General features: G+C 34.3%; 1 protein-coding gene across 7 annotated transcripts in view; it reads right to left on the bottom strand.

The window, feature by feature from the left end:
• The window catches only part of NUBPL (NUBP iron-sulfur cluster assembly factor, mitochondrial), a 256,075-nt gene that overhangs the window by 177,592 nt on the left and 50,629 nt on the right, over positions 1-27,854 (bottom strand). For all 7 annotated transcript variants that reach the window (XM_057488510.1, XM_036881309.2, XM_036881307.2 and 4 more), the window contains exon 4: positions 22,625-22,715. In XM_057488510.1, the coding sequence (XP_057344493.1) occupies positions 22,625-22,715 (91 nt within the window). The remainder of the gene's footprint in view (positions 1-22,624; positions 22,716-27,854) is intronic.

A 27,854-nucleotide genomic window follows, 5' to 3' on the forward strand; every position in this document is an offset into this window, starting at 1 on the left:
TGTAAATTAGTTCAACCATTGTGGAAAGCAGTATAGATGTTCCCCAAAATGCTCAAAATAGAAATACCATTTGACCCAGGAATTCCACTTCTAGGAATTTACCATAAGAATGCAGCACTCCAGTTCGAAAAAGACAGATGCACCCCTATGTTTATCGCTGCACTATTTACAATAGCCAAGATATGGAAGCAACCTAAATGTCCATCAGTAGATGAATGGATAAAGAAGAGGTGGTACATATACACAATGGAATATTACTCAGCCATAAGAAAAAAACAGATCCTACCATTTGCAACAACATGGATGGAGCTAGAGGGTATTATGCTCAGTGAAATAAGCCAGGCAGAGAAAGACAAGTACCAAATGATTTCACTCATCTGTGGAGTATAAGAACAAAGGAAAACTGAAGGAACAAAACAGCAGCAGAGTCACAGAACCCAAGAATGGACTAATAGTTACCAAATGGAAAGGGACTGGGGAGGATGGGTGGGAAGGGAAGGACAAGGGCGGGGAAAAAGAAAGGGGGCATTACGATTAGCATGTATAGTGTGGGGGGGTCCCGGGAAGGGCTGTACAACACAGAGAAGACAAGTAGTGATTTTACAGCATCTTACTATGCTGATGAACAGTGACTGTGAAGGGGTATGTGGGGGGGACTTGGTGAAGAGGGGAGCCTAGGAAACATAATGTTCTTCGTGTAATTGTAGATTAATGATACCAAAAAAAAAAAAAGTAAGAGGTGACTGCCCTCCTCCCTGTGCTGAAAATGTCTGGAGTCCTGCTCATTTCTGTTCTAAAAATGCCATTGTCATTATGATTAGCACACATAATTTGGGTGGGTGAGGGGCACAGGGAAGGCAGTACAGCACAGAGAAGACAAGAAGTGACTCTATAGTACCTTAATGGACAGTGACTGTAATGGGGTATGTGGTGGGGACTTGATAAGGGGGGAATCTGGTAACCACAATGTTGCTCATGTATTTGTATGTTAATGATACCATAATAAAATAAATAAATGAATGAATGAATGAATAAATGAATAAATAAATAAATAATAAAAATAAATTTAAAAACAAAACTTTACCGGACAGAAGGGAGTGGCATGATACATTTAATGCAATGAAACAGAAGGGCCTCGAACCAAGAATACTCTACGCTGGAAGATTCTCATTTAAGTTTGAAGGAGGGATTAAACAATTTCCAGATAAGCAAAAGCTGAGAGAATTTACTTTCCATGAACCATCTCTATTTTGGAGGAACTGCTATAGATGGGAATGTTCCTAAGGCTAAATGACTTTCACCAAAAGAAATAAAAGCACAGTAAAGAGAATAGAACAATTAATTACTAAGTAAATGCAAAATCAAATCAACTACCCCCAAAGTCAGTCAAGAGATAGACAAAGAGTACAGAATATGATACCTAATATATAAAGAATGGAGGAGGAAGAAAAAGAAGGAAAAAAGAAAAAAGAACCTTTAGATTGTTTATAATAGAACTGTAGGTAAGTTAAGTTAGACTGGTAGATAGTAAGGAAGTTACCCTTGAACCTTTCATAAACACAAATCTAAAGCCTGCAATGGCAAAAAGTACATACCTATCAATAATCACCCTAAATGTAAATGGTCTGAAAGCACAAATGAAAAGACACAGAGTCACTGAATCGTTAAAAAAATAAGACCCATCTATATGCTGCCTTCAGGAGATTCACTTCAAATCCAGGCATACACAGACTAAAAGTGAAGGGACATAAAAAGATACTTCATGCAACTAATAGGGAGTAAAAAGCAGGAGTTGCAGTACTTGTGTCAGACAAAATAGACATCATAACAAAGAAAGTAACAAGAGACAAAGAAGGGCATTATATAATGATAAAGGGGTCAGTCCAACAAGAGGATATAACCATTCTAAATATCAATGCATCCAACATAGGAACACCTACTTATGTGCAACAAATACTAACAGAATTAAAGGGTGAAATAGAATGCAGTGTGTTGATTATAGGAGAATTCAACACACCACTCACTCCAAAGGACAGATCAACCAGACAGAAAATAAGGAGACAGGCACTGAACAACATATTAGAACAGATGGACCTAACAGACCTCTACAGAACTCTGCACCCAAAAGCAGCAGGATACACATTCTTCTCAAATGGCCATGGAACACTTTCAAGAATACATCACATAGTATGCCACATAAAAAGCCTCACTAAATTCAGAATGATTGAAATTGTACCAACAAGCTTCTCAGACCACAAAGGTATGAAACTAGAAATAATTTATGCAAGAAAAAAAGCCCATAAACACATGGAGGCTTACCAACATGCTCCTAAATAATCAATGGATCAATGACAAAATTAAAAGATACCAGAGCAATATATGGAGACAAATGAAAACAATAACTCCACATGGCAAGATCTGTGGCACGCAGTGAAGGCTGTGCCAGGAGGAAAGTATAAAATACAGGTGTACCTCAGGAAAGAAGAACAATCTCATATGAACAGTCTAAACTCAAAATTAATGCAACTAGAAAAAGAAGTACAGATGAGGCCCAAAGTCAGCAGAAGGAGAGACGTAATAAAAATTCGAGTATAAATAAATAAAATTGAGATGACTAAACAATAGAAAGAATCAATGAAAGCAGGAGCTAGTTGTTTGAGAAAATAAAAAAATTAGATAAACCCCTACCCAGACTTACCAAGAGAAAAAGAGAGTCTACACACAAAGAGAATCACAAATGAGAAAGGAAAAATCACTACAGATGCCACAGAAATACAAAGAATTATTAGAGAATACTATGAAAAATTATATGCTAACAAATTGGATAACCTAGAAGAACTGGACAACTTTCTAGAAAAAAACAACCTTCCAAGGCTGACCCAGAAAGAAACAGAATATCTGAATAGACCAATTACCAGCACAAAATTGAATTGGTAATCAAAAAACTACCTAAGAACAAAACATCTGGATGAGATGGCATCACCACTGAATTTTATCAAACATTAAGTGAAGATCTAATATACATCCTCCTTAAAATTTTCCAAAAAGTAGAAGAGGACAGAATACTTCCAAACCCATTCTATGAGGTCAGCACCACTCTAATACCATACCAGACAAAGACACCATAAAAAATAAATTTACTGACCAATATCCCTGATGAACATAGATACAAAAATACTCAACAAAATATCATTAAATCAAATTAAAAATACATTAAAAAGAGTATCCATCATGATCAAGTAGGATTTACTCCAGGGATGCAAGGATGGTACAATACTAGAAAATCCATTAACATCATTCAGTACATCAACAAAAAGTAGGACAGAAACCACATGGGCATCTACACAGATGCTGAAATAGCATTCAACAAAATTCAACATCCATTCAACAAAATGTGTATACAGGGCAAGTACCTCAACATAATAAAGGCTATATATGACAAACCTACAGTCAACATTATACTTAACAGTGAGAAGCTGAAAGCCTTTCCTTTAAGATTGGGAACAAGACAAGAATGTCAACTCTCCCCATTTTTTTTCAACATAGTTCTGGACATCATAGCCACAGCAATCAGACAACACAAAGAAATAAAAGGCATCCAGATTGGCAAGGAAGAAGTTAAACTGTCACTGTTTGCAGATGACATGATACTGCATGTAAAAAACCCTAAAGAATCCATCCCAAAACTACTAGAATTACTCAATTCAGCAAAGTTGCAGGATACAAAATCAATACACAGGAATGTGTTGCATTCCTATGTACTAATAATGAACTAGCAGAAAGAGAAATCAAGAAAACTCATTCACAATTGCATCAAAAAGAATAAAATACCTGGGAATAAACCTAACCAAGGAAGTGAAAGACATATACTCTGAAAACTGTAAGACACTCATGAGAGAAATTAAAGAAGATACCAATACATGGAAATACATCCCGTGCTCATGAATAGGAAGAATTAATATTGTCAAAATGGACATCTTGCTTAAAGCAACCTACAGAATCAATGCAATCCCTATCAAAATACCAATGGCATTCTTCAATGAACTAGAGCAAATAGTTCTACAATTCATATGGAACCACAAAAGACTCTGAATAGCCAAAGCAATCCTGAAAAGAAAGAATAAAGCTGGGGGGATTATGCTCTCTAACTCCAAGCTCTACTGCAAAGCCACAGTAATCAAGACAACTTGATACTGGCATAAGAGCAGACCCATAGATCAATGGAACTGAATAGAGAGCCCAGATATAAAACAAAGCACATATGGTCAATTAATATAAGATAATGGAGCCATGAATATACAATGGGGAAATAACAGCCTCTTCAACAGCTGGTGTTGGCAAAACTGGACAGCTACATACAAGTGAATGAAACTGGATTATTGTTTAACCCCATACACAAAAGTAAACTCAAAATGGATCAAAAACCTTAATGTAAGTCATGAAACCATAAAACTCTTAGAAGAAAACATATGCAAAAATTTCTTGAATATAAACATGAGCAACTTTTTCCTGAAAACATCTGCTCAAGCAAGGGAAACAAAAGCAAAAATGAACAAATGGGACTACATCATGCTAAAAAGCTTCTGGACAGCAAAGGACACCATCAGTAGAATAAAAAGGCATCCTACAGTATGGGAGAATATATTCAAAATGACATATCTGACAAGGGGTTAACATCCAAAATATATAAAAACTCACACACCTCAACAACCAAAAAGCAAATAACCTAATTAAAAAATGGGTGGAGTATCTATACAGATACTTCTCCAAAGAAGAAATTCACTAAACACCAGGGAAATGCAAATTAAAACCACAGTGAGATATCATCTCACACAACTTAGGATGACTAACATTCAAAAGACGAGGAACAACAAATGCTGGCAAGGATGCAGGGAAAAGGGAACCCTCCTACACTGCTGGTGGGAATGCAAATTAGTTCAACCATTGTGGAAAGCAATATGGAGGTTTCTCAAAAAACTAAAAATAGAAATACCATTTGATCCAGGAATTCCACTCCTAGGAATTTACACAAAGAAAAAAAAAATCTCAGATTCAAAAAGGCATATGCACCCCTATGTTTACTGCAGCTCTATTTATAATAGCCAAGATATGGAAGCAACCTAACTGTCCATCAGTAGATGAATGGATAAAGAAGAGGTTGTATATATACACAATGGAATACTATTCAGTCATGAGAAGAAAACAAATCCTACCATTTGCAGCAGCATGGATGGAGCTAGAGGGTATTATGCTCAGTGAAATAAGCCAGGCAGAGAAAGACAAGCACCAAATGATTTCCCTCATTTGTGGAGTATAACAATGAAGCAAAACTGAAGGAACAAAACAGCAGCAGACTCACAGACTCCAAGGGACTAGCCGTTACCAAAGGGAAGATGGTGGGGAGGTTTGTGGGAGGGAGGGAGAAGGGGATTGAGAGGCATTATGATTGGGCCACATGATGTTGGGGGTTCATGGGGAAGGCAGTACAGTACAGAGAAGACAGGTAGTTACTCTATAGCATCTTACTATGCTGATGGACAGTGACTGCAATGGGTGGGGGCGGGGTCTCGATAATATGGGTGAGTGTAATAACCACAATGTTGCTCATGTGAAACCTTCAAAAGAGTGTGTATCAATGATACCTTAATTTAAAAAATTAAAAATAAAAAAGTCATGGGATGAAAAGTACTGCATCAAAAATATTGTCAATAATATTTTAATAACTCTGTATGGTAATAATTGGTAACTACACTTATCATGGAGACCATTTCATAATGTATATAAATGTCAAATCACTGTTATATACCTAAACTTTTGTAATATTAAGTCAACTATATTTCAATAAAAAATTGTTTTAAATAAAAAGTAAAAATTAAGACAAAATCATGACTGCCAACATAAAAAGATCCAATTAAGAACATCAACAGAATATAACAGAAAAAATAAATAAATTTACAGCCAAAGACAAAACACTTCAGTGTGGCCTTTATGCCAGTATGGCTAAACGAATTACCTAACCCACTTTTTTTTAAGAGGAAAGGAAAAGATACAAAGCATAAAAGTGAGTATTTTAAGAAGACTACTGAAAAAACGGATCTAACCTAACAAAAAATGATGTAATAATAAAAAGATGTAACTGTGGAATATAAATAAATACAATTTACAACAAAACATTACTAACTACATAATGAAAGATAATATATTTACAAATACTCTGGGGCCAACTTTTTTCCATAAACATTTTGTTTACTTATTTCATTACCCTTATTACATTACCCACTTAGTTATACCGGAGGTTTGGGGCTTATATGGATAGCCCACATTTCAAAGTACATTGACAAGAAATCATGGGAAAAGAAAGAATAGGAAGTAGAGACACTTAAGTCTGTGACATCTCAATAAATTGGAGACTGTACAGAAGCCTAATGAAGTTTTGCAATGTCAGACAGTTCTGTGATTTTTGGTTACAAGGCTACCATTAAAGCATTTCTAGAATAGTAACTGCTTTAAAAATTCCATTCTCTGTCATTTAAGATTATAGGCAATTAACTTACCTAACAACTACAACCCTGAAAGACTAAGTATAAATTATGTATTTCTATAAAAATGAATTTATTTTAAAGGATCTATGAACACTCACCACTTAAGATAATTCTTTCCATTTACTCACTCAACAACATATTTACTGAGCACCTACTATAACTAAGCACAAGGTTTAGAATTAGGGATACAATGGCGAAGAAAAATAGCCACAGTATCTTTCTTCATGAAATATAAAGTCTATGGGAGACACAGATACTAACCACACAATCACTAGTCACTGTAAACGCAACCAAACCAAGTTCTACAAAAGAAAGCACAGAATTTGGCCTAGTCACAAGGGTCTTTAGTACAAAGGAAAAAGTCCTCATTATTCAAAGAAGCTTGATAGCTTTATGAAGTTTGGTTTTTATATACTGGTGTCTTTAATTTCAGTGCATGGATATTTTTTTACTGAAAGGGAAGTATTATTACTGAAAGTATTATTACTGAAGAGGGAAAAAAATGCCATCATTTATCTAAAAAGAAAAGAAACATCGTGTATTACTCAATGCTTGAGAAACCTTCTTCAAAAACATCACTCATGCTAAAAAAGTTAAAATTTTATAAATAATTTATATTTTTAAACAAATATGCAAAGATCTGGAATATTATCAAATTTCAAAACAGTTTTTAAATATAGGCATTTTTATGATATCTAGCCATCAAAGTAGCTAATGGACATTAAGTATGAGAGAGCATTTTGCAATAAAAGTCATTCTCAGAAAAGGCTTAGTTAGATGTTAACTTCACACACATTTGCAATTACTTGGCCTTACACCAGTATGAACTAGTTCATGTCTTAAAAAGTTCCTTTTTATGTTCATGTTTATACATGGCTAACATTTTGACAATACCATCACTACTGAAAAACTGAACCTTTAATTTGAATCTCCTAACAGCAAAGAACTAAACTTGTCAAAATCTATTGAAAGATATTATGCAAATACTAAGGAGATTATTTGCTCCTCCTTGACAACATAAAACATACACTTAAAAGTTAAAAAAACTAATGGATTTAGCAGTCTCAATTCCATGTGCATAGTACCTTATCTCCTCATATGTTTACTTTCTGGAATATCAATTTATAGGAGGCTATTATGTAAAAACAATTACACACAGTTTCTTGTATTTAATATTTAATTAAAGTTGTATGTTTTTGAATTGTTTTTTATAAGCCTTGAAATTCATCTTACAAATCTTGTTATTTTGCATATAATTTATAAAAACAAAACAATTACTTTCTTTTATTTATATTCAATTTACTCATTAGATTAGATTAGAAAAATTCTCCTAAATCATCATCTCCAACTACAAAGCTAGTTAAGTGGCCAAAATCATTTTTAAATGACTACATTTATAAATTAAATAGATTAATTCACTCAAACCCTCCAAATGCCTGAAAGGGTAGCCTTACAAACTACCAAAATCATTCTAAATACCTATGCAACTCATGTAAATTTAATAAACCAAGCTAATAAATTGAATAAATCCAATTATCTTAAATGCTCTAACACTGCTTAGAATCTTGACCGAATTATTTTCCACCTTTCAAATTAAAATCCTCCTAGGTATGATATAACAGCAAACCTTGAAAAACCTTGGTTCCAGAGAACTTTGTGAAATAGAACCATCATATCAGTCCTGAATGGACTGCCCCAAAACTCTTATGTTTAAGAGATATAAACTATTTGTTTAAGCTACTATTGTGTTGGATTTTCTTTCCCTCACAAGCAAACATAATCCTAGTTAATACATATTTTTAATATCGATTAAATATTTCAAATTAAAATCACAAAGCTAACATACTGGATTCTCTAATACATTTGATTCTGTTTCTAACACCTTTAAAAACAAATATACACATATATTATCCAATAATTATAAAACTTTTTCCTAAACTTAATACAAAAATGTTAATAATAATGGACTTGATTTGTTTCATAACTAAGGGTTGCATGTTTACCAAGATAATGTTTAGGGATACTGATTTTCAGCCAGAATCAAGACAAGGTAATAGGAACTACTTGCTTCTTCTAGGAGAATTCCATCTGGCTAGCATGCTGAATTTCTTCTTATTACTAGGACTTTTCAAACCCATGGCTTCTCTTGAATCCAAATATACCATAGTTTTCTTCAGTTATTGTAAGGAACCTCCTAACACAACATTTAATTGCCTGCTTTGAATTGATGATATTCTTAACACTATACTCAGATTCAACTAATTTTTTTCTGGACTGATTAGATTCTGCTTTATCTTTCTCATCTGGTTTAATGACACAATGCTACATGCATCTTATTGGCAGGGAAGATGCAACAGAGACATTAGTTTGCAGTTTATTGCTGTTGCTTTTACAAAATGATAACCAACAATTGGGTATGATATAAGTCATGGCTATAAAACAAAACCTTACACGTCCATTATTTATTACTTGACTTTCATGGTTAGCTACTTATACAGCTTTATTAACCATAAAAAGGTAAAAGGCAATCTTTTCTAAGGGTGATCAAGTATCTTAGTAAGGCCAAAAAATAGTCCGTATTTTCAATGGGGAGGAGCAAATTAGATTGCAAAAAGGGCACATAAATGTCACAACAGTCCAACTGCCAAAACTGTGAGGGTTTTTGAAAATGAGTATGTCTAAATGAAGCTGCAATGTGTAAACTCAAGGATCTCACGGTGACTGCAGTTCGTCTGTTCTTTATAGCTGAGGAACCAGATTTTAGGGGGGAAAAAATCACAAACATCACAGACAAGCAATAAGGAAGTAAAAGATTAAGGGAATCTGACAAACCCAGTTGTTGTTTCCTTACTTCCATTACCATGGGAATCAGGTAACCATAAGCAGAAAGAAGTAATTAAGTGTGAAGAACCAATTCTATTGTTCTTCCTCTTTCACTATACTGCTCGCCACTTTGTAGTGGGTGGTTAAAAGTGCATTCACTAGATCACTTCAGAATATGCCTAAATATAATGTTCAAATCTGGCAACCTTATTTAAGTGGGATACTGCCAAAGTGTCCCATGGCCAGGAAGACAACCAGCATGGTAAGCAAACTCCAAACTGTCCTGTATGAGAAAAAGCCGAAGGCCAAAGGGTGTGTGCTGAGAAAAAATTAAGGCTGTGATCATGCTATACAAGCATTTCACAGGTTATCAAAGGAAAACGAATCAGATCAGATGATTCTCATAAGGGCATAACTACTAAAAGCATGTGAAAGTTAAAAGGAGGTGATTTTTGTTCAAAATGATAATAAATAGCGCTGTCATGAAACAGCATAATCTCCCACACTGGAGGTGTTTCAGCAGAAGCCAGATTATCATAATCATGTATTTATAGATTCCATAATTTTATAATTTCACAAATTAAGAGTTCCACACACAGCAAAAGACGCAGAGTGGCAGGCACTTCCACCTATGTTCCAAATTTGTTGAGAATTACCAGATATCATCCATTAAACATTCTCAGTCTCCACTTCTAACAAGGAATGCCTCATTTCCACCACAATTCTCCTTAATGGCTTGCAGAAAGGCTGAATTAAACCTAAAATTACCCATCCTTGTCTATTAATAAATTACAAGACGCATGTAACATACAGCTTAAATATAAATACACTTTATATATAAATAATTGCCATTATTATGCTTCAGAGTTGAATAAACCACCTTGATATACATCAGTATTTCCTTCTCTTTTCCTCTACATAATTTTCTTATTCACAAATACATTGTAGGATATGGAGTATCGAGATTCTGGCCTCTTACCTTGGGCAAACTTCATTAATTTTTTATATTACCCTCCTTATCTGTTATCATAATTATCAGAGACATACTGAATGAATTGAATCAAATCTAGAAATCCAATTTTATTTCCCCTCCCCGTTTTCACCAATTCTTCAGTGCATATATAGAAGACTATTTATGAGTGACTATATACATTTAAAAAGCAACAAGATGACAATCTATATGCTGACTTTCCTCTCTTTTCAAATCCTAGATTTGTGTCTTGAAACACCTGTTTCTCAAGGAAAGGGGCCATGCAACTATCATATTCCAGTTCTTCTTTGCTGATTATCTGTCATTTGCCCCTCCAGCTCACCCTGTCCTTTGACCCAGGAGTTCCTATATTGGTTGTATCAAAAGCAGACCAGAAAGAGGAAGGAGAGGGAGGTCAGGGTATTTCCTGGCTTTCTCTCTGCGGGATGCTTTGGGCTGGCTAGGTCTCTCCAAGCATTTCCATACCTCCCATAGCAGACATCTCTACAGGACTGTCTCCTTCCAGGTTTGGATATGCTCTCTCCCCTCACCTGTTCAGGCCTAGAAGTAGTAACTGCTCTACTGTTATTCAACAGTTATCCCATCTTTTGTGGCTTCCCTATACTTCTTCCACATCTTTGTAAATAGTCACTTTCAAACAATTCTGAGTGCGCTATATATTTGTATATGGATGGATCTCCTGAGCCAGGCACAGTGTGTCAAGATATTCATGACAGTTGGGGTCAAACATAAACATATTCAATTAAAAAAAAAACAATTACTGGTAGAGGGGTAAGGGGGTGAGTTGCTCACTAACTTCCTAAAACCACTCCCATTCATTATATAAATAAACTAAGGCTTGGAGAGTTTAAGTCAACTTACCAAAGTAAACAATGGTAGTAATTAGGGTACAGTCAGGATTTGACTGTAAGTCTCCCAGACTCTAAAACTCACAGTAACTACTATATTTTATTGCCTCCCTTGTAATAAGTTTTTTGCTCTCCTAAACAGTTAAATTTCATCACAGCATCTTAATTAATGCCTTCTCTGTTGCTACTGACTACTTGTTATAATGGGAAAGAGCAGTTAACATTCATTGAGAAACTATAAGTTTCTCATCTCACTTATTTTTCATAATGCCTTCAAAGTTGTAGACCTTGCCCACAAGTACACAGCAGTAAATGGTGCCACTGGAATAAGGGGTTGGGTCAGTCTGACTCAAAAGCCCAAGATCTTTTCACCATACCACACTGTCTTAATGGCAGCAGCACAAATCACAAATCTCAAAGTGGTCCAAAGAAAAGAAGTACAAGAAAAACTATGTCCCAAACTACAGAAATGGAAGGCAGAATGTAACAGGGAAACAGCGAACAGATATTATTCAAAAGGGAAATGCTTAATTGAGAAGTATGACATGTTCTCTTTGTACCTGGCATGTGTCATTTCCCATTTCCATTAAGGTCCAATTTAATTCTATCATTTTCACGGAGGCATTCTCTACCTCCCAGCCCTCAATCTTGCCCTCTCTGGTCTCCCATATATCATTTAAACCAATTATGTGATAGCATAAAATACATTATATTGCTATATCTGAGTATTTATTAACCAGGTTACAAGCAGCTGAAGGTCAACTTTTGCATCTTATAGTCTATATTCCAATATGCCGTAGTATCAGTATTGATAATAATCATATTCAAATGTTATATTTTGAAGAATTATTTAGAACTTTTTGAAAAACAGGCTATCAACTCCAGGCACCTTAATGCCAGTAAACTAAATAAAGAGAAAACACGTAGTTCGAATCTCTACTTGACTTATTTACAAAGTGCCACATCTAAAATAATATTAGATACAAACCATAGCATTTATAAAGCACTCACTTCCACATCATTTTTAAAAGGGAAGAAGAAAAAGTGAGGTCAGTAATTTCCTGAAATTCATAATAAGCATTACTAAACTAAAATCTAAGACTTCTGACTTTTGGTTGAAGAACTTCCCATCAAACTACCAGTTCTCCAAGTATGATCACTGGTCCTCTGGAGATCCCCAAGAACCTTTAGATAATCCAAGAGGGTAAGACTATTTTCATAAAGATACGATACTGTTTAACTTTTCACTGGGTTGACTTTTGCACTGATAGTCCAAAGCAACAATATAGGTAGAACTGCCAGCACCTTAGCACAAACCAAGACAAAACTATACTAATGGTCATCATATTCACCACCTCCACTACACTAACCATGTACTACAGTGAAAATAAATGCCAGTTTCACTGAAGAATGTCCTGAATGAAGCTGTAAAAATTGTTTTTTATTATACGTTGACCCTTGAGTACATATCTTTTTAACATTTTGTGTGGAGAAATAGGAAGTACACATAAAGCTCCTCTGGGGCACACTGACTGACAATGGCTGTCTCAAGGGAAAGCACTTGTGCAACTGTTTGAGTTACAAGTTCAACTAGATGTATTTTTTTCATGGAACACCATTTTCAGTTGAAAGACAAACTGGCAGACAAATGATGACTATTCAGATTTGGATATTTGGCATACAAAATGAAATGAGCCTGTCACTTCATACAATTGACCATATTTGTTCTCTGTGACAAAATAAAGCTTTCAAGTAAAATTAGAATTTTTGGATACCTGTATCTAGCCATCATGAATTTTACAACTTCCCTTAGTACTTAAAGAATCTTCTGATAAGATCAGTAACAACACAGTACTAACAAACAGATATTTCATATTATATAATAAAATGTGTAAACATTTGGGAGACTAGCATAAATCCCTGAACTAATATTTTCTAAATAACCAATGCATGATGTTATAAAATCCAAATCAAAGTCTAAGATTTTAATATAACAGACTATGAAAAATTCACTGATACAGTTTCAGATACCATACTGCAACTAATCTTTAAGAAGTTACCACTTGCCAAATCTTGGTATAGTATCAAAGAAGAAAGTCTACACATATTTGAAATTACTATTAAAATATCCTTCCCTTTTTCCAACTACATGTCTGTGTGAGATTGGATTTTCCTCATCTACTTTAGCCAATATAACATATTGTAACACAAAGAATACAAAAGTAGATATGGAAATCTAGCAGTCTTATACTAATCTAGACATTAAAATGATTTATAAAAATGTAAAATAATGCCACTCTTCTAATTTTTTACTTCATAAAATAGTTATTTTTCATTTAAATGTTATTTACATTAACAAGTTTATGAATTTGTTATTTTTAATGAATTAATAAATCAGTGGATTCTTTAAATTTGTTTTAATTTCTAACTTGGTAAGTAAGGATAAATATAACCAACATTAACAAAAGCTGCTTGGAATCCTCAATAACTTTTAAAAACATGAAATTCTGCAGAGAACTATTACACTATATTCTGCAATAATGGAATACTTAGAAGTTTAAGATGAATAGAATAAGAAGACTTATAATTTAAATTAGGAACCTTGAAAACATACAAATTTGTGAGAAAGTCTCACTCTCTACCTCCAGCCAAATCTGGCATTAGATAGTAGATGGGTGTGGCTTGTTTTAGAGAAATGGGATAAAAAAAGGAAAAGCCAACTTTAGGATAAACCTACATATTCTCCAGACAACAACCAACTCTCCACAGTCCCCAGTTACAACTACCATTTCCAGTCACCGCTTGGGATTAAAAACAAATAGAAGTCAGTAGACAAGAAAGAGAAAGGTTACAGAAGAGATGAGACAAACCTCAGGCACATTCTGAAGAAGAATGACTATTCTGGGGTGGAAGTAGTAGAAGGTGGCAGATTATTTTGTGATTTATAAATAAAACATCCCACACATACATTTTGGCTCATGACAGATGGAATATATTGCCCACAATTTTAATGTTCACTTTTTAATATAAAAATGAAAAGATAAACAAAATCTTTCAATTACTTTTTTTAATATGACCAAGTCTCTTGCTCTTTTTTGTACCCTATGGTTGGAAGCCTTATTAGGGCCCAGGGTTGGCTGCACTACATCAAAGAAAAATTAGAAGTTCCTCTGTGTTTCCATGGTCTTCTGTTCATACCTTCCTAAGGTACTTAATGTGCTCACATTTTCCATCTCACTGGACTGCTATTCAAAGTCCATGAGAAAATGCCATGGATTTTAGGGAGGGAAGTGATACTATCGGTTTTGCATTCTACGAGGATCGCTTTGGCAATATTGCGGAGGAAAGTTCATAGGACCAGATGGGAAGCAGGGCCAAGGAGGATGCTGCTACAGTGATCCAGGGACAACTGTGACAAAGCCTGATTTAAGTCTATGGCAGAAGAAATGGAGTGGAAGTGACCTTGAACTGTAAGGATAAAGAATTTAAAAGATTGAATGAATAGGGTTTGTTAATTCATTGAATATGAATGACAAAAAGGTCTCTAGAATGGCTCCTGGATTTCTGGGTTGAGTGATTTTATGGAGTTGTGTCATTCACGAAGACAGAGCAGACAGGAAAAAGGAATAAATTTAAGGAAAAATGATGAGTTAAGGTTTATTGAATATGATGTCCAAAGAGAGCTGTCAACAGATGATTGGAATGTGTTGAGTATCAGAGAGAAGCTTGGCTAAAGAGACAGACTTGGAAGTTGGCCATATATACATATATGTGATAGTTGAAGTTGTTAGTTTAGATCACTGATTGTCAATCAGAAGTGATTTGTCCCCCAGGAGACATCTGGCAATGACTAGGGACATTTCTGTTTGTCACAACTGGCAATCTGTTGGGTAGGGCCAGGGATGCTGCTAAACTTCTTGTAATGTACAAGATACCTCCCAAAAACAAATTATAAATTGGTGCAAAATGTCAATTCTGCTGGGGTTAAGAAATCCTGATTTAGATAAGGTAAACAAAAAGAGTTTAGGATTTTGGGAAACAGTGTTAGGATAGGATTTTGGGAAACAATGTAAGGTGATCAGAAAATGACTGAGGAGTAACTAAAGAAGTAGAAAGAAGAGAAGGAAAATACTGCGCCCTAGAACCAAAGAGGAAGTCACATTTTCTGAGTGACTAAGAATTGAAAATATTTTAGATTTGACAATATGTCCAAGTTTTTGATTTATGAAACTACTATCCTGAAAATATCTAAGTATACCCTGTGCTACTTCAAGAGATATATTTTATAAAATATATTTTATATGACCCTTGGAAAATCAATCACTTGGGCATCATTTATTGAACATGTCTATAATGGTACTGTGCTGTGCTCTAGAGAAGAAAGATGAATATGTTGTTAACTCTATTCTTAAGAAATTTATAGTCCACAGGGTTCTGCTTTCTGGGGAACCGAGTTTAAGATAGTCTACCACTTCAAAAAAAGAGTTTGTGGTTTGTATACTACAAGGGAGATCTCAAAACCCATTAAAGTGCAAGCTGCTTTCTTTTCCTTTCCTTTCTGCTTTCTTTTCCTTAATTTTAAGACCTCAGACACAGGAGAATAAAACCAAAACCATACTGTCACTACTTACTCACTCCCCATCTTCCCTAACTGGTTACAAATACCAGTCTCCAAAATTAGTCTCAAATAAAAGCTTTGCTTTAGTGCCCATGCACCATTTCAGCCTGACAATGCAGTCTGAGGAAAGAATGATGGTATATGCTGACCTACTAGTTCCTTCACTTTTCCAGGTTGTTCATATTCCCAGAGCTGGGATTCCGAACACTGTCCTTTCCATCACAGCTCAAATTCAGGCCCTAGAGAACTCTACCCCTTATTAGTAAGCAGAGCAATGATCAACATTTCAAAGCTAAGATATGAAGCAAGACTGGCACTGTCCTATCATATTGAAACAACTCGAGCAATCCCTATAACATAATTCTCCAAGGCCAAATTACTAACCTATAGGTTCTTTTTGTTTTTTACTTTTTTCCAAACAGGAAAAAAAAGCAGCATAACACAGCTACTCAGATATATCACAAAGATTAACTACTAAGATAACATCTTTAAACTGCCTTTATTATTCATAAAAATGTTTGCAAATTAAATTACTCATATACCCAAAACAGAAAATAGGACATGCATCTAATGTACAAGAAACATAGCAGGAGTGACTATGTTATTCATTTATTCAATTAAGGTTTACTGCTCATCTACTATATATGTATCATTAGAGACACAAACCAAACAAGAAAGCCTCTCTTCTGTGGATGTTGTGCTGTCTAGTAAGGGAGATAAAATAAATTAAACAGATAACACAAACACTCCATCCTTGCAACTGCAACAAGGAGACTGAGGAGTCAAAGGCCTAATGTCAGAAAAGACATTGAAACTGAGGCCTAATGAGTAGAAAAAGCTGCAGGGGATGAGAGAAAGACAGTAGAGGTAGAGGCATTTCAGGCAGAGAGAACAGAATGTGAAAGTGCTGAGACAACACAGAGCACAGCACGTTAGAGAAACAGAGGCCACTGTGACTGGTGTTGACTGAGTAAGCAAGCTTGCCAGAATTGAGGTTGTAGAAGCAGAAGGCAGGGGGGACTAGATCATACAAGCTTTACAATACTGGTAATATAACAAATGGTAATATAGGTTATGATAACAGTAAGGATTTCAAATACAATAAGTTCTATCCCTTTTCATGAGATGAAAATATAATTTTAGGCTAGAATTCCTAAAAACTAGTAGGCTAGGAAAGTTTTCTAACTGAAAATTAGAAAAGGTTTATAACTAAACTTACTAAGTCTCCCAATGAAACATCACTACTCTATTTTCCCCAGTAATGATTGTTCCTATAAAGAACTGGTTGATTGACTGGGTTGGTACCACAGATACTACTGAAGAAACCCTGTATTGTTATGTGAAGAGTACTGGCAATATTGCCAGAGAAAATATATCCAATCATTCTTTTTCCAATTTTTTTTCACTGTGGTCAAATACACATATCATAAAATTTATCACCTTAACCATTTTTAAGTGTACAGTTTAGTGGTGTTAAATACATTCATAATGTTGTCCAACCAACCACCCATCCATCTCCGTAACTTCTTTGATCTTGTAAAAATGAAACTCTGTACCTATTAAATAATAACTCCTCATTCTCCCCTCCCCCCAGCTGCTGGTAACCACCATTCTACTTTCTGTCCCAATGATTTTGCCTACTCTAAGCACTTCATAAAGTGGAATAATATGGTATTTGTCTTTTTGTGACTGGCTTATGTCACTTGGCATAATGTCCTCATGCTTCATCCATGTTGCAGGATATGTCAGACTTTCTCTGGAACTATATTACTGGTTTATAAAAACATGTAACTCAGAAACAGCCAGATGGAAGAGATATATAGAGCAAAGTATGAGTAAACGGGGCTTCCATGCCCTCTCCAAGCATGCCACTCTCCTCATATCTCCTCATGCTCAACAATCCAGAAGTTCCTTCCTTCCTTCTTTAAGGCCAAATAGTATTCCACTATATGTATATAACACATATTGCTTATCCATTCATCCACTGAAGGGCACTTGGGTAGCTTCCACAATTTAGCTAATGTGAATAATGCTGCTAGAAATATCAGTGTACAAAATCTACCCAATCTTGATGAAGAGTATCTCATTTCAATCCATGACTCTGTATGGATACACCACATACACAAAATCTAGAGTGAAGGTCCAGAAGAAAAGTAAGAAAAATTACTTATTTCATTGCTTTTTTTCATATCATGTCTAATTTCTTTTCTCTCTAGTTAGCCTTACCAAATCTAGACCATCAAAACACTTCACACCTCATAGTACAGTATTATTATTTATGGCCTTTTGCCTTTTCCCATAGAGCTCTCCATTCACAGATGACTATTCCCAACATCTTCCAGCTTCAAAACTCATTTAACATCCCGCTTTTACTAAACTACTTCCCTTCACTTTCTGTTAACTCAAAAGAAAAGAAGCATACTTCGTTAAAGCACCCCTAAAACGTTTCTAAAGTACCCATTAAATTAATGAAAGTAACTGTGAATCCACAATAATGAAGTTTACTTTAAAAGTAAAAACTTCTTAGGGCGCATAAATAAAAATAGAGTATACAAATAAAATTGCAAGCTTATCCTCCCACTACCTAACACTAGTAACTCCTTTCAATTTTTCTCATCTAAGAGAAGATAATGAAATGTGCTAGTAATTATAAGAAACACTGGAAATGATCAAGAGTAGGAAATAAGAAAAAAAGTTTTGTTCTGCTCTATTAACCTGGGACTAGTCTGGAAAAGAGAAATGTGAAATACAAATAGCCTTAAAACCTACAGCCACATTACAAATGTACTGCACTACTGATTTACACACCTTAAGGACAGCCCTCTGATAAAAAGTAAAAGGGGCATGGGAAATACCAATCTTGTATTATGGTATGTGCTAACTGTAAACAGAAAAATGTATGACCTTTTTGACATATACACAGATACATCTGGTCAACATTACTTGCTGCCATCCTGTGAAAGAAAACCAAATTAGCAGTCCAAGAACCAGTAGCTACCAAAATACATTTAGTTGTTCTAAGTAAGAACATTAAATAAGGCATTCTTCAATGACTTCACTAGCTGCAGCCCCTAACTAAGAAGTTCTACAGTAGAGCAAGTAAAACTCCAAGAGTCTGACTATTCTTCAGCACAAGATAACCAAAGGAAAAATTGAAAAGGGTTTACCAAACTAAACAGGTATTTAGTTCAAGTCAATTTTATGACCTAGGCAAAAAACTGAGCTAAGTAGAGATAGATGGGCTTTTGTTTGAAAACCAGGGTGATGGAACTTTTCCAAGAACATAGATCTCATCTCTGAGATATTCCAGAGATAAAAGTGCCTAAAGCCAGAGCAAACCAAAATACCTTTTCAAGATTCCTTCAACCCCTGATGATGTTAGGAATATCATCTTATTCTCTGTATATAAGATGTTATAAACATAATCTGGGAAAGCAGGAAAGAAAAAGTCATTCCTGTAACATTGTGATTTCTGGAATACTTCCCAGAATCTTTCCCAAAGATAATCAGAGAAACTCAAGCATCAGAGAAATCCAAGGGTCTTCAAGGCAATAACCAGAAGAAGCAAATTATAAATCAGAAGCATTGGGAGTGCTATCCACTGGCTCAGAATTTAATCATCTATGTCAACAATTTCAACATCCCTAAGTTTCTTCCCTGGAAGGAAATGACAAGATGACATCAGAAATAACTGACTTTATTCTCATTCTTTATGCACTTAAATTATCTTTAAGAAATCTTAATCACTTCCTCATAGATCTTACTGGTGGTGAGTGTTATTATAAAAAGTCATTTGCCCAACCTAATTTTTCACAATTTCTCTGTTTTATAAACCCACACACACATTCATTCCTTAACTTGAAAAATGCTTCACAGCTTAAGGCAGAGCAGAATACTGTGGCGGGAGTGGAAAATTTCTATAACAATAGAAAAGACAAGTGTATCCTACTCAAGTCTCCTACTTAGCCATTAATAAGCACTGTGTCATTCTCAATAAAATTACTTGACATTCCCATTTTAGTAACCTCTATCCACAAACCTTCAGAATATCCTACTTTATTAGCTAAATACATTAAAGACATTCTTTTGTAAAACTAAGTAATGACAAATTCACAAGTATTATGAAGGTGATTTATCATCCCAAAACTGTGAAAGAAAGCAGATACTCCTGCCAATAAATGTCATTTGAGAAAGCTTAGTGAAAACCCTCAACATAGCCATAAAAAAGAATATTACATTAGTGAAATATAGCAACACATTTCAGTGTGCAACTACCATTTAATATTCAGTTGCAACCCTTTTGCATTCAATAATTTCTAGGACTATAATTAAGTTATACTATAATATGAAATTTGAATATTATTATTTATAAAGTTAAAAAAAGAAAAATAACTGGTATTTGTTCTTTAATAAAAAAGGTATATTCATGCTTAGATAACAGCTTCCCCAACTACACATGGATTTTATTCTAAATCCCATTAAGTTCCCAAAGCAACTGGTCATTTGCAGTCATTACAATGTCAAACCTGTTGAGGTTTTTGTATAATACTCTTTGTACAAACTGGCTAGACTGACATTACCATAATTTTTCATAATAACATAGATATATCACTACTGTGATCTTAAGCTGATAGAAACGTTCTCAGCATAAGAAACCCAAACTTATATACTTAAATTTTTCTTCAATTATTGAATTAACTTCTCTAGAATCCAATACAAAATTTCTCTTGGTAATCAAAGCTAAAATGTTATCTAACTACAAAAAAGTGTGGTTTTTCTACAATCCCCCCAAAACAAAAGAAAAAAAGATATAAGAATGTGAATAAATTTATAATCTACCAACCCTACCATGTAGTTTTTAAATAAACAAATCGACTAAAGCTACATTACCATATGTCTGTTAAAATAATGATGAGAGAGAGAGACAGCCCTGAAGCCCCACTGTCCCTAAGGTTGTCTAGTTAAGTCCAAGGAGGAACATTTGTAAAGTTGAGATTCAGCTCACTCGTCTATCTTCCCCAAATCTAAACCACTGAGAGCCAATCTTTTAGTTTTTCTTTATTATTAATTAGATAATTTTATATTGCATTGTTTTCTGTAACAAAGAGTACAACAGGGTAAATTAACATGATAAAATGTAGAAATGTCAAAATGATGCCAATTAGTATAATGGTGGCAAGTTTATCTAATATTCAAAAAATAATTTATAAGCAGGGCTTTTAAGAATTCACATTCTTTTAAGTGAATGCCTTAATCATTTTGTAAATAAGAACAAGATCAGCCTGTCAACACAAAAAATGTATTCTTTTAAGGATTTCCAAGATTTCCAGTATCTCATCTTCACCAGAAAGCTTATTTAATGGCAGCCAATTTGCAAACATCAAATTTAAGATTACAGCTTCAGTAAAACAAGAAGAAAGAAATTAAAGTTCACTTCAACTATTTATGTTGGCATAGACTAAAAAGACTACTTAAAAGAAGACTGACACCAAAGGCTCCATTTTGCCATCACTCAAGTGCTGCATGAACCAGTTTTCACATTACTTTAATCAAGAGACAGACATAATGAGTCTATCATTAAAGTATGCAAATTCATTACTTCTTCTTTGTGAAAGTTTGATATCTTGGCACATGTCACATATTTGCAAACTGAGTATGCATTCCACTAAAAGGCCAAACAAAGAAACTAGAATAATTCAGCTTTTTAAGTTTATGTTTTCATGAAACAAGAAAACAACTAAGAGTGTGCTTACAATATAAGACTGCTAAGGTCAATTTAATCATCACTAGATCTTGCAAGTTTCCTTCAAAAATCTTTACTGTCTTAGAAAGAATCATTCATAACTTAACATTGTAATTGAATGCAAACTAAACCACAAACAAAAGCACCTAAATAGCAGACAATGCCTTATTAACTAACATTTAATGGCAATTAAAAGGAAACTTCTATTATTTACAAAGATAATACAATACGCTTCAGTAAATAGTCATTTTGTCCTAGATCCATGGAAAAAGCCCAATGAGAAATGAAATTGTTCAATTTTATACTCTCCTTATAATCAGGAATAAATTTTAATAAACTTATTTAACTTAAAAGCATTTTTCAAGAAAAGTTACAGTTTTTCCAATACTTCATTTTTAAATCATAGCATTTTCTTCTTCTTAAAGCTTTATATTTGATAGCTTTGTAAGAAAATGTATGAATAAAGGTAGTAAATATTAAACGTTTACCAAAAAAATTACTCTGTTCTATTCATGGCAGTGAAGGCCGGAGAGAGAAACTAATGTTTTGGAATTTTTTTAAATACTTAAAAGACAAGTATGACAAATATCTGATTAAAGAAAACAACTTTCATCTCTTCTAATACAAACATATTATATACTTTCTATTCAAATATTTTCATACATCCACACATTTAATATAAAGAGATAATGATAATGAGCTAACTTCTGATCACTACGTACCAGGCACTGTGCTATGTGCATTACACTTACAGCAATTCTGTAACCAGTAATCACTCCCAGCAAGTCCATCTGGTAGGTAAAATTGTTAGCCCTACTTAACATATGGGGGGGAGAAGAAACAGGGAGGCACCAAGAAGTTAAAGAATTCAATCACAGCCACACAGTCAGTATAAGAGCTGGGATTCAAACCCAGACAGTCTGGCTCCATACCAAATTTTGGAATTACTATATTACAGTGTGCATAAAGTATACACAGCAGATGACACAATGCCTGACACCGAGGAGGTATTAATAAACGTGTAACTATTATCATACCACTTATCTCTTCTTTACTTACTCTGTGATAATTCTGGATTTCCTTTCAGATTCATCATCTTTGGAATTGAAGGGCCATACACATCCACATCTAACAAACCAATGGCTTTTGACTGTAAGAAAACAGAATTTACCATAACATTATTCCCACTCTTCATCAAAGATAAAGTATACAGCAACAGTAAATCTGACTACAGAAAATTTGCAAAATATTCCAAAATCATATCTTAAATTTTCAAAGCAACACTAAGGTAAAAGAGCATAAATTGCTTAGGGTAAATACTTTTTGTTGGTTTATTAACAACTGACTAGAGAAACCCACTGTACATGCTTTACACATTGTGGTTCAGATCTCTGACATAGTCTCAACTAGACCAAAATCTTTAAGACCTGAGAACTAACAAATCACGCACAATTCATTAAAATAATGATTTACAATGGCAAACAAAACCCCAGGAAAATGGAGCATTAACTTTCAGAAAGCCCATCTAACATACCAAAGAATACAAAATGAAAAAAAAAAAAAATCATGGAAACAAGACCATACTAAAAGAAGTGAGAAATTCTGATGTAGATCTGGTACAGAATGCCAACAAGGGTAGTAGCAGACACGACACAGAAATAACCTCAAGCCACAGTTAACAGCCAAGGTCTTCTGGAGAATTCATACACTAAAACCGCTCTCTTTGATGACCCATCCAGCTACTCAAAGGCAGAAAATCCAGACTGGTCTCTTCGCTAGCTGTCAGTTTATCGGCAGATTAGCCAAGTAAAGGAAACAAAATTCACTATTCAGAAATGTCTTTTTTTTTTAAATTTCCTCCTCTTTCTGCTGTGATAGGTTAAGTCAATCTGTTACTCTATTTCCTCACACGGATGCAGACAGAATACTAACTATATGCCTTTGAGTATGTTTCACGAAGACTTACAACTCTCCTCCTTCTCTCCCTATATCCTGGCAAGATAAAACTCTTAACCTCATAAAAAAACTTTTTAATTAAATAATCTCTCATCATCCATATTCTCTACTTAGTTACAGGCCACAAAATTACTTTTAAACCTTGCTGACTAGTTCCTATAAATATACAAAATAAAGTATATTCAACATTTATGTCCCTAACTTAATACTCATTCAAATTACACTTGGAAGAAAATCACTTCATGTTCCTGTGTGACTCACAAAAACTAAGGGATTAGGAACTAAAATCTAACTCTACCAAAAAATGTCAGCTTAACATAAAGTAAATGAGAAAACAGGAAGGACACTTTACCTTTAACAGAATGGCAGTATATAAAATTTAGGTGTAATGCATTTAGGTATTAATTTGAAAAAGGGAGGAACATTCAATCAGAAATTCTGACCCATTTTAACTTACTTTTAAACCACAAACAAAAGAATTTAGTTGAATTAAAATATAATTAAATTTACTATGGATAATAAGATTTTCAAATGAGGGGGGGTCTAAAACCTTAAGAAATGTGGATAATTGATAATACTATTATCTAAGAATGTGCTAATGCTGTAACTATCATCCTCGAATTTTACCTCTTTTCCCTATCTTTTCTCATGACACCTACAAAACAACTACCACAAAATTATAATACATGCCAGTGAAAACAAAAAATTATCTGAGATTCTTTTCCTTGCTCTCTTACTTATATTAATGTTGGTTTCATAATAATTGGCAAGGATCAGGTCCTAGGCTTCAAACTGATCTAAAAACACCTGTCAAGTAAAATAACTTAGCTTAAGTTTATTTTCATGAAACAAGAAAACAGCTAAGAGGGTGTTTGCAATGTAAGACTGCTAGAGTCAACTTTTGTTTCACTAGATAGACCTTCAAGTTTCCTTCAAAGTGTTAAAGAGAATCTATCATCTATCTGTCCGGTCTTAAAATAAAACCAGGCCTGTCTAACACCTAGAATCACAGTTCAAATCAAAACTGAAGATCTGCCCTAAAATTTTCTGGGGTAGGAGTAAATTATATATACCTAGATGGCTGTAATATACATTATCACTTAGGAATAACAGGGGTGGGGGAGTAAGATTACACAATTTTAGAGGTTCTCTGTTTCCTAGAGAATGATACTAAGGATAAAAGAGAAATCTTCCATGTGTTAGATTCTCTGCACACTCTCCCTAGGAGTAGTTACTGACTGACCGAAGTTTATTGCCAAAGCTTACATACATCGAAAATGAAACAGAGAAGGTACGAAAATGGGAGGAAGGGAAGAAAGAGGAAGGGAGAGAGGGACAAAGGCAGGGAAGGAAAGACAGAAAGGACAGGGAAACATTAATCAGCAATGTTATATAAAGAACTCAGATAAACTAAGCCTCTACAGACAGCTCTGGAGACAAATCAGAATCTCTAAAAACATACCACCCTAAATCATCTAAATAAACACCTAGACTTTCCCTAATTCTTTTTCCCATTGCTTGATTTTCTTCTTGGTACCAGGCTTTCTGCTAAGCATTTTATTTACATTTTTCATTGACTCCTCAGAGCAGCCCTACAAGGTAATCTACTTATGGGTGAGAAAGCTGGAAACTAATACTCAAAATGACCTTTTTTTTTTTTTTTTAAGTATTCTTTCTTAGAATGAAACAGAATGGCAAATTAAACACAAAAATACTAACTTCATAAGCCTACACCAGAACTTTAACATGATATGACTACAAAAGACTTAGATGTAGAACAAGGGTTGGCACACTTTCCCTAAAGAATGAAAGGGTAAATATTTCAGGCCTTATAAGTCAAGTTCCACTACTATTACATAGAAAATATGTAAATGAATGATACGGCTGAGTTCTAATAAAACTTTATTTATAAAAACAGACAGGATTTGGCCCACCAGTCATAGTTTGCCAATACTGATTTAGAAAATAAACTTTTTCTTGACCAAGTTATTCAATTACCCAACCATCTACTTTGGGAAAGCCAAGAGCAGGCAGGCAAAGTCACCTCTTTCACTGTCAGAGAAGCTATCTCAGGAAATATTTATTCCCTTACCCTTAATTAGCTATTTTTTAAAATCAATAAACATACCTTTCAGGCTGTTGCACTGGAACTAAGTTAGCATGTCTTGCTTAGATTTCATATATCATAAATAAAACTGGGGTCCACTAAAGAGAAACACCACAGCCTATATTAATTAAAGCATATTGTACTTGAAATTGGCATGGCTACTGTACCAATAAAATTTCTATATTTTCAAACAGTAGCTAAAACATTTGAAGTCTAAAATTCAGTAATGTTCAAAACTGCCAAATAAACTTCATTTGTCATAATTTACTCCACTATTTTTGAATAAGGTCCTATTGTAAGTGTATAAATAGTATTTCAATTTAAATTTTCATGGTTTTTATACTGTAGGAAAATAAATGAGCAAGGTAGATTATAAATAAATATATGCACTGGGTATCTAACTAGCTAAGTTTTATGCATCCTTTCCACTTCACTCCTCCTAAAATAATTATTAGTCAAGAAAGCTCCAATTAGGATTTTCCTTATCTTTAATTTCAGCCAGGCACAAAAGAATAATCACTGTAAGAACCTCACTAAATAAGCAACAGAGAAAACGACTACTGGCAAAAATAACAATAAACGTACTATTATAAATTATGATTACCCAATCTCTAATGTCATCATAAACTTGACCTAGTATGCTGGCACCCAACATTATACTCTTTTTCTAACTCTTCTGCAGTACTCAATGTCTAGCAGACTGTATAAAACAAGCCAGTTCAAACCCCACAGTACTGTTAAGATTTTTGCATTTGTTTCTTTGTAATTCATAATGCCCTGTGAAAGCTGTAAAAGGTGGCAGAATTCTTCAGAATGATTATACTGTTTCATTACTACTGCATGAAAGCTGCAATTTGAGAGCCTACAAGTCTTACTTTTTTGTGTTGGATTTCAAAGGCACCAACAACAGTTTTGATACTGCTTTGTTCTTCCAACAAAATTTATACTGAAGAAGATTGGAAAGCTTCATGACATGTTCCTTTTATTCACAGAGTCTGCTAATAGAACCCATCAAAACAACATTTCAGATCAGTCCCAACCAATTATTTGTAAGTGAACATTCATTTAATACTAAGACCTACCTAAAGGATGTCCTTTCCATAGACATATCCAGTTAAGGATTCCATGATTCCTGCACTTTATAGTCTATTTAATCTTGGACTGGCATTTGGGATTTATTCAGTTTAAGACTTGAATTAAGGCTCTTTCTTTTTCTGCCTAGCTTTAAGTCAAGCTGCCATTCATAAGAATTTCAATGTCTTAGTAGAGAAAAATATGTTTCTAATTCTATTAGCTAAGAATAAATAAGAATCAGATTGTCAGAAGAACTAATGATTAAATAAGTGATAAGAAAAGAATTTCCTACTATTTATCAAAGGACTCTCTAAATATTCAAGTTCAGGCAAGAAAGAAAAGGGAACAAAGGCAATATAAAAGAAAAGTTCACCTGGCTGGATGTAGTATAAAGACAAGCTCATGAAAAGTAGGGGAGAATCCCAAATGATAAACTTACTGCTTACAAAAGAGCTGGAAAAGTAGAAATGTAGAAGAAATAACAGATTTCAAATTAAAAACTACTTTAGAGCAGAAAGAAACCTAAGAGATCATCTTAGTCTTCTGTACACATTATAGTGATGAAGAAACAGGCCCAGAGATAATGCCAATTGCTGGTCCTAGTAAACAAATCTCTCTCCAACATATCACAAAGCCTAAACTCTAACAATCACCAACCATTCCCTTTTTTATCTCTCTCATCTCATCCTCTACTTTTCACTTGACTCCAGACATACTGCTCTAATGCAGTGTCTTAAACACACCAGGCATGCACCTACCTTAGGACTTTTGCTGTTACTATGCCTTCAGCCTACACTGTTTCCCTATGTTTCCACCTGGTTCTCTTCATTACTTCCTTGAAGTCTTGACTCACACATAACCATGTAAGAAGGCCTTAACTTGCCACCCTTTCAAAAATTGCAACTCCCTCATCATTATGCTGGATATTTCCTACTCTTCTTCCCACTTTATCTTTCTTCTTAGCAGCTATATCAATATTTAACATACTGCATGTGTATTTATTTATTTTGTTTATTGTATCTCCTCCACTAGAATGTTAATTCCATTAGGGTAAGGATTTTTGTATGTTTTGTTCTACTGTACCTAGAACCCAAAACAGTAGGCAGTCATGGAGGTACTCTGTTACCTCCCAAGAAATTTTGAAATTCTAGT

This window comes from Manis pentadactyla, chromosome 11 (genome assembly GCF_030020395.1).
Source record: "Manis pentadactyla isolate mManPen7 chromosome 11, mManPen7.hap1, whole genome shotgun sequence".
Classification (NCBI taxonomy): Eukaryota; Metazoa; Chordata; class Mammalia; order Pholidota; family Manidae; genus Manis; species Manis pentadactyla.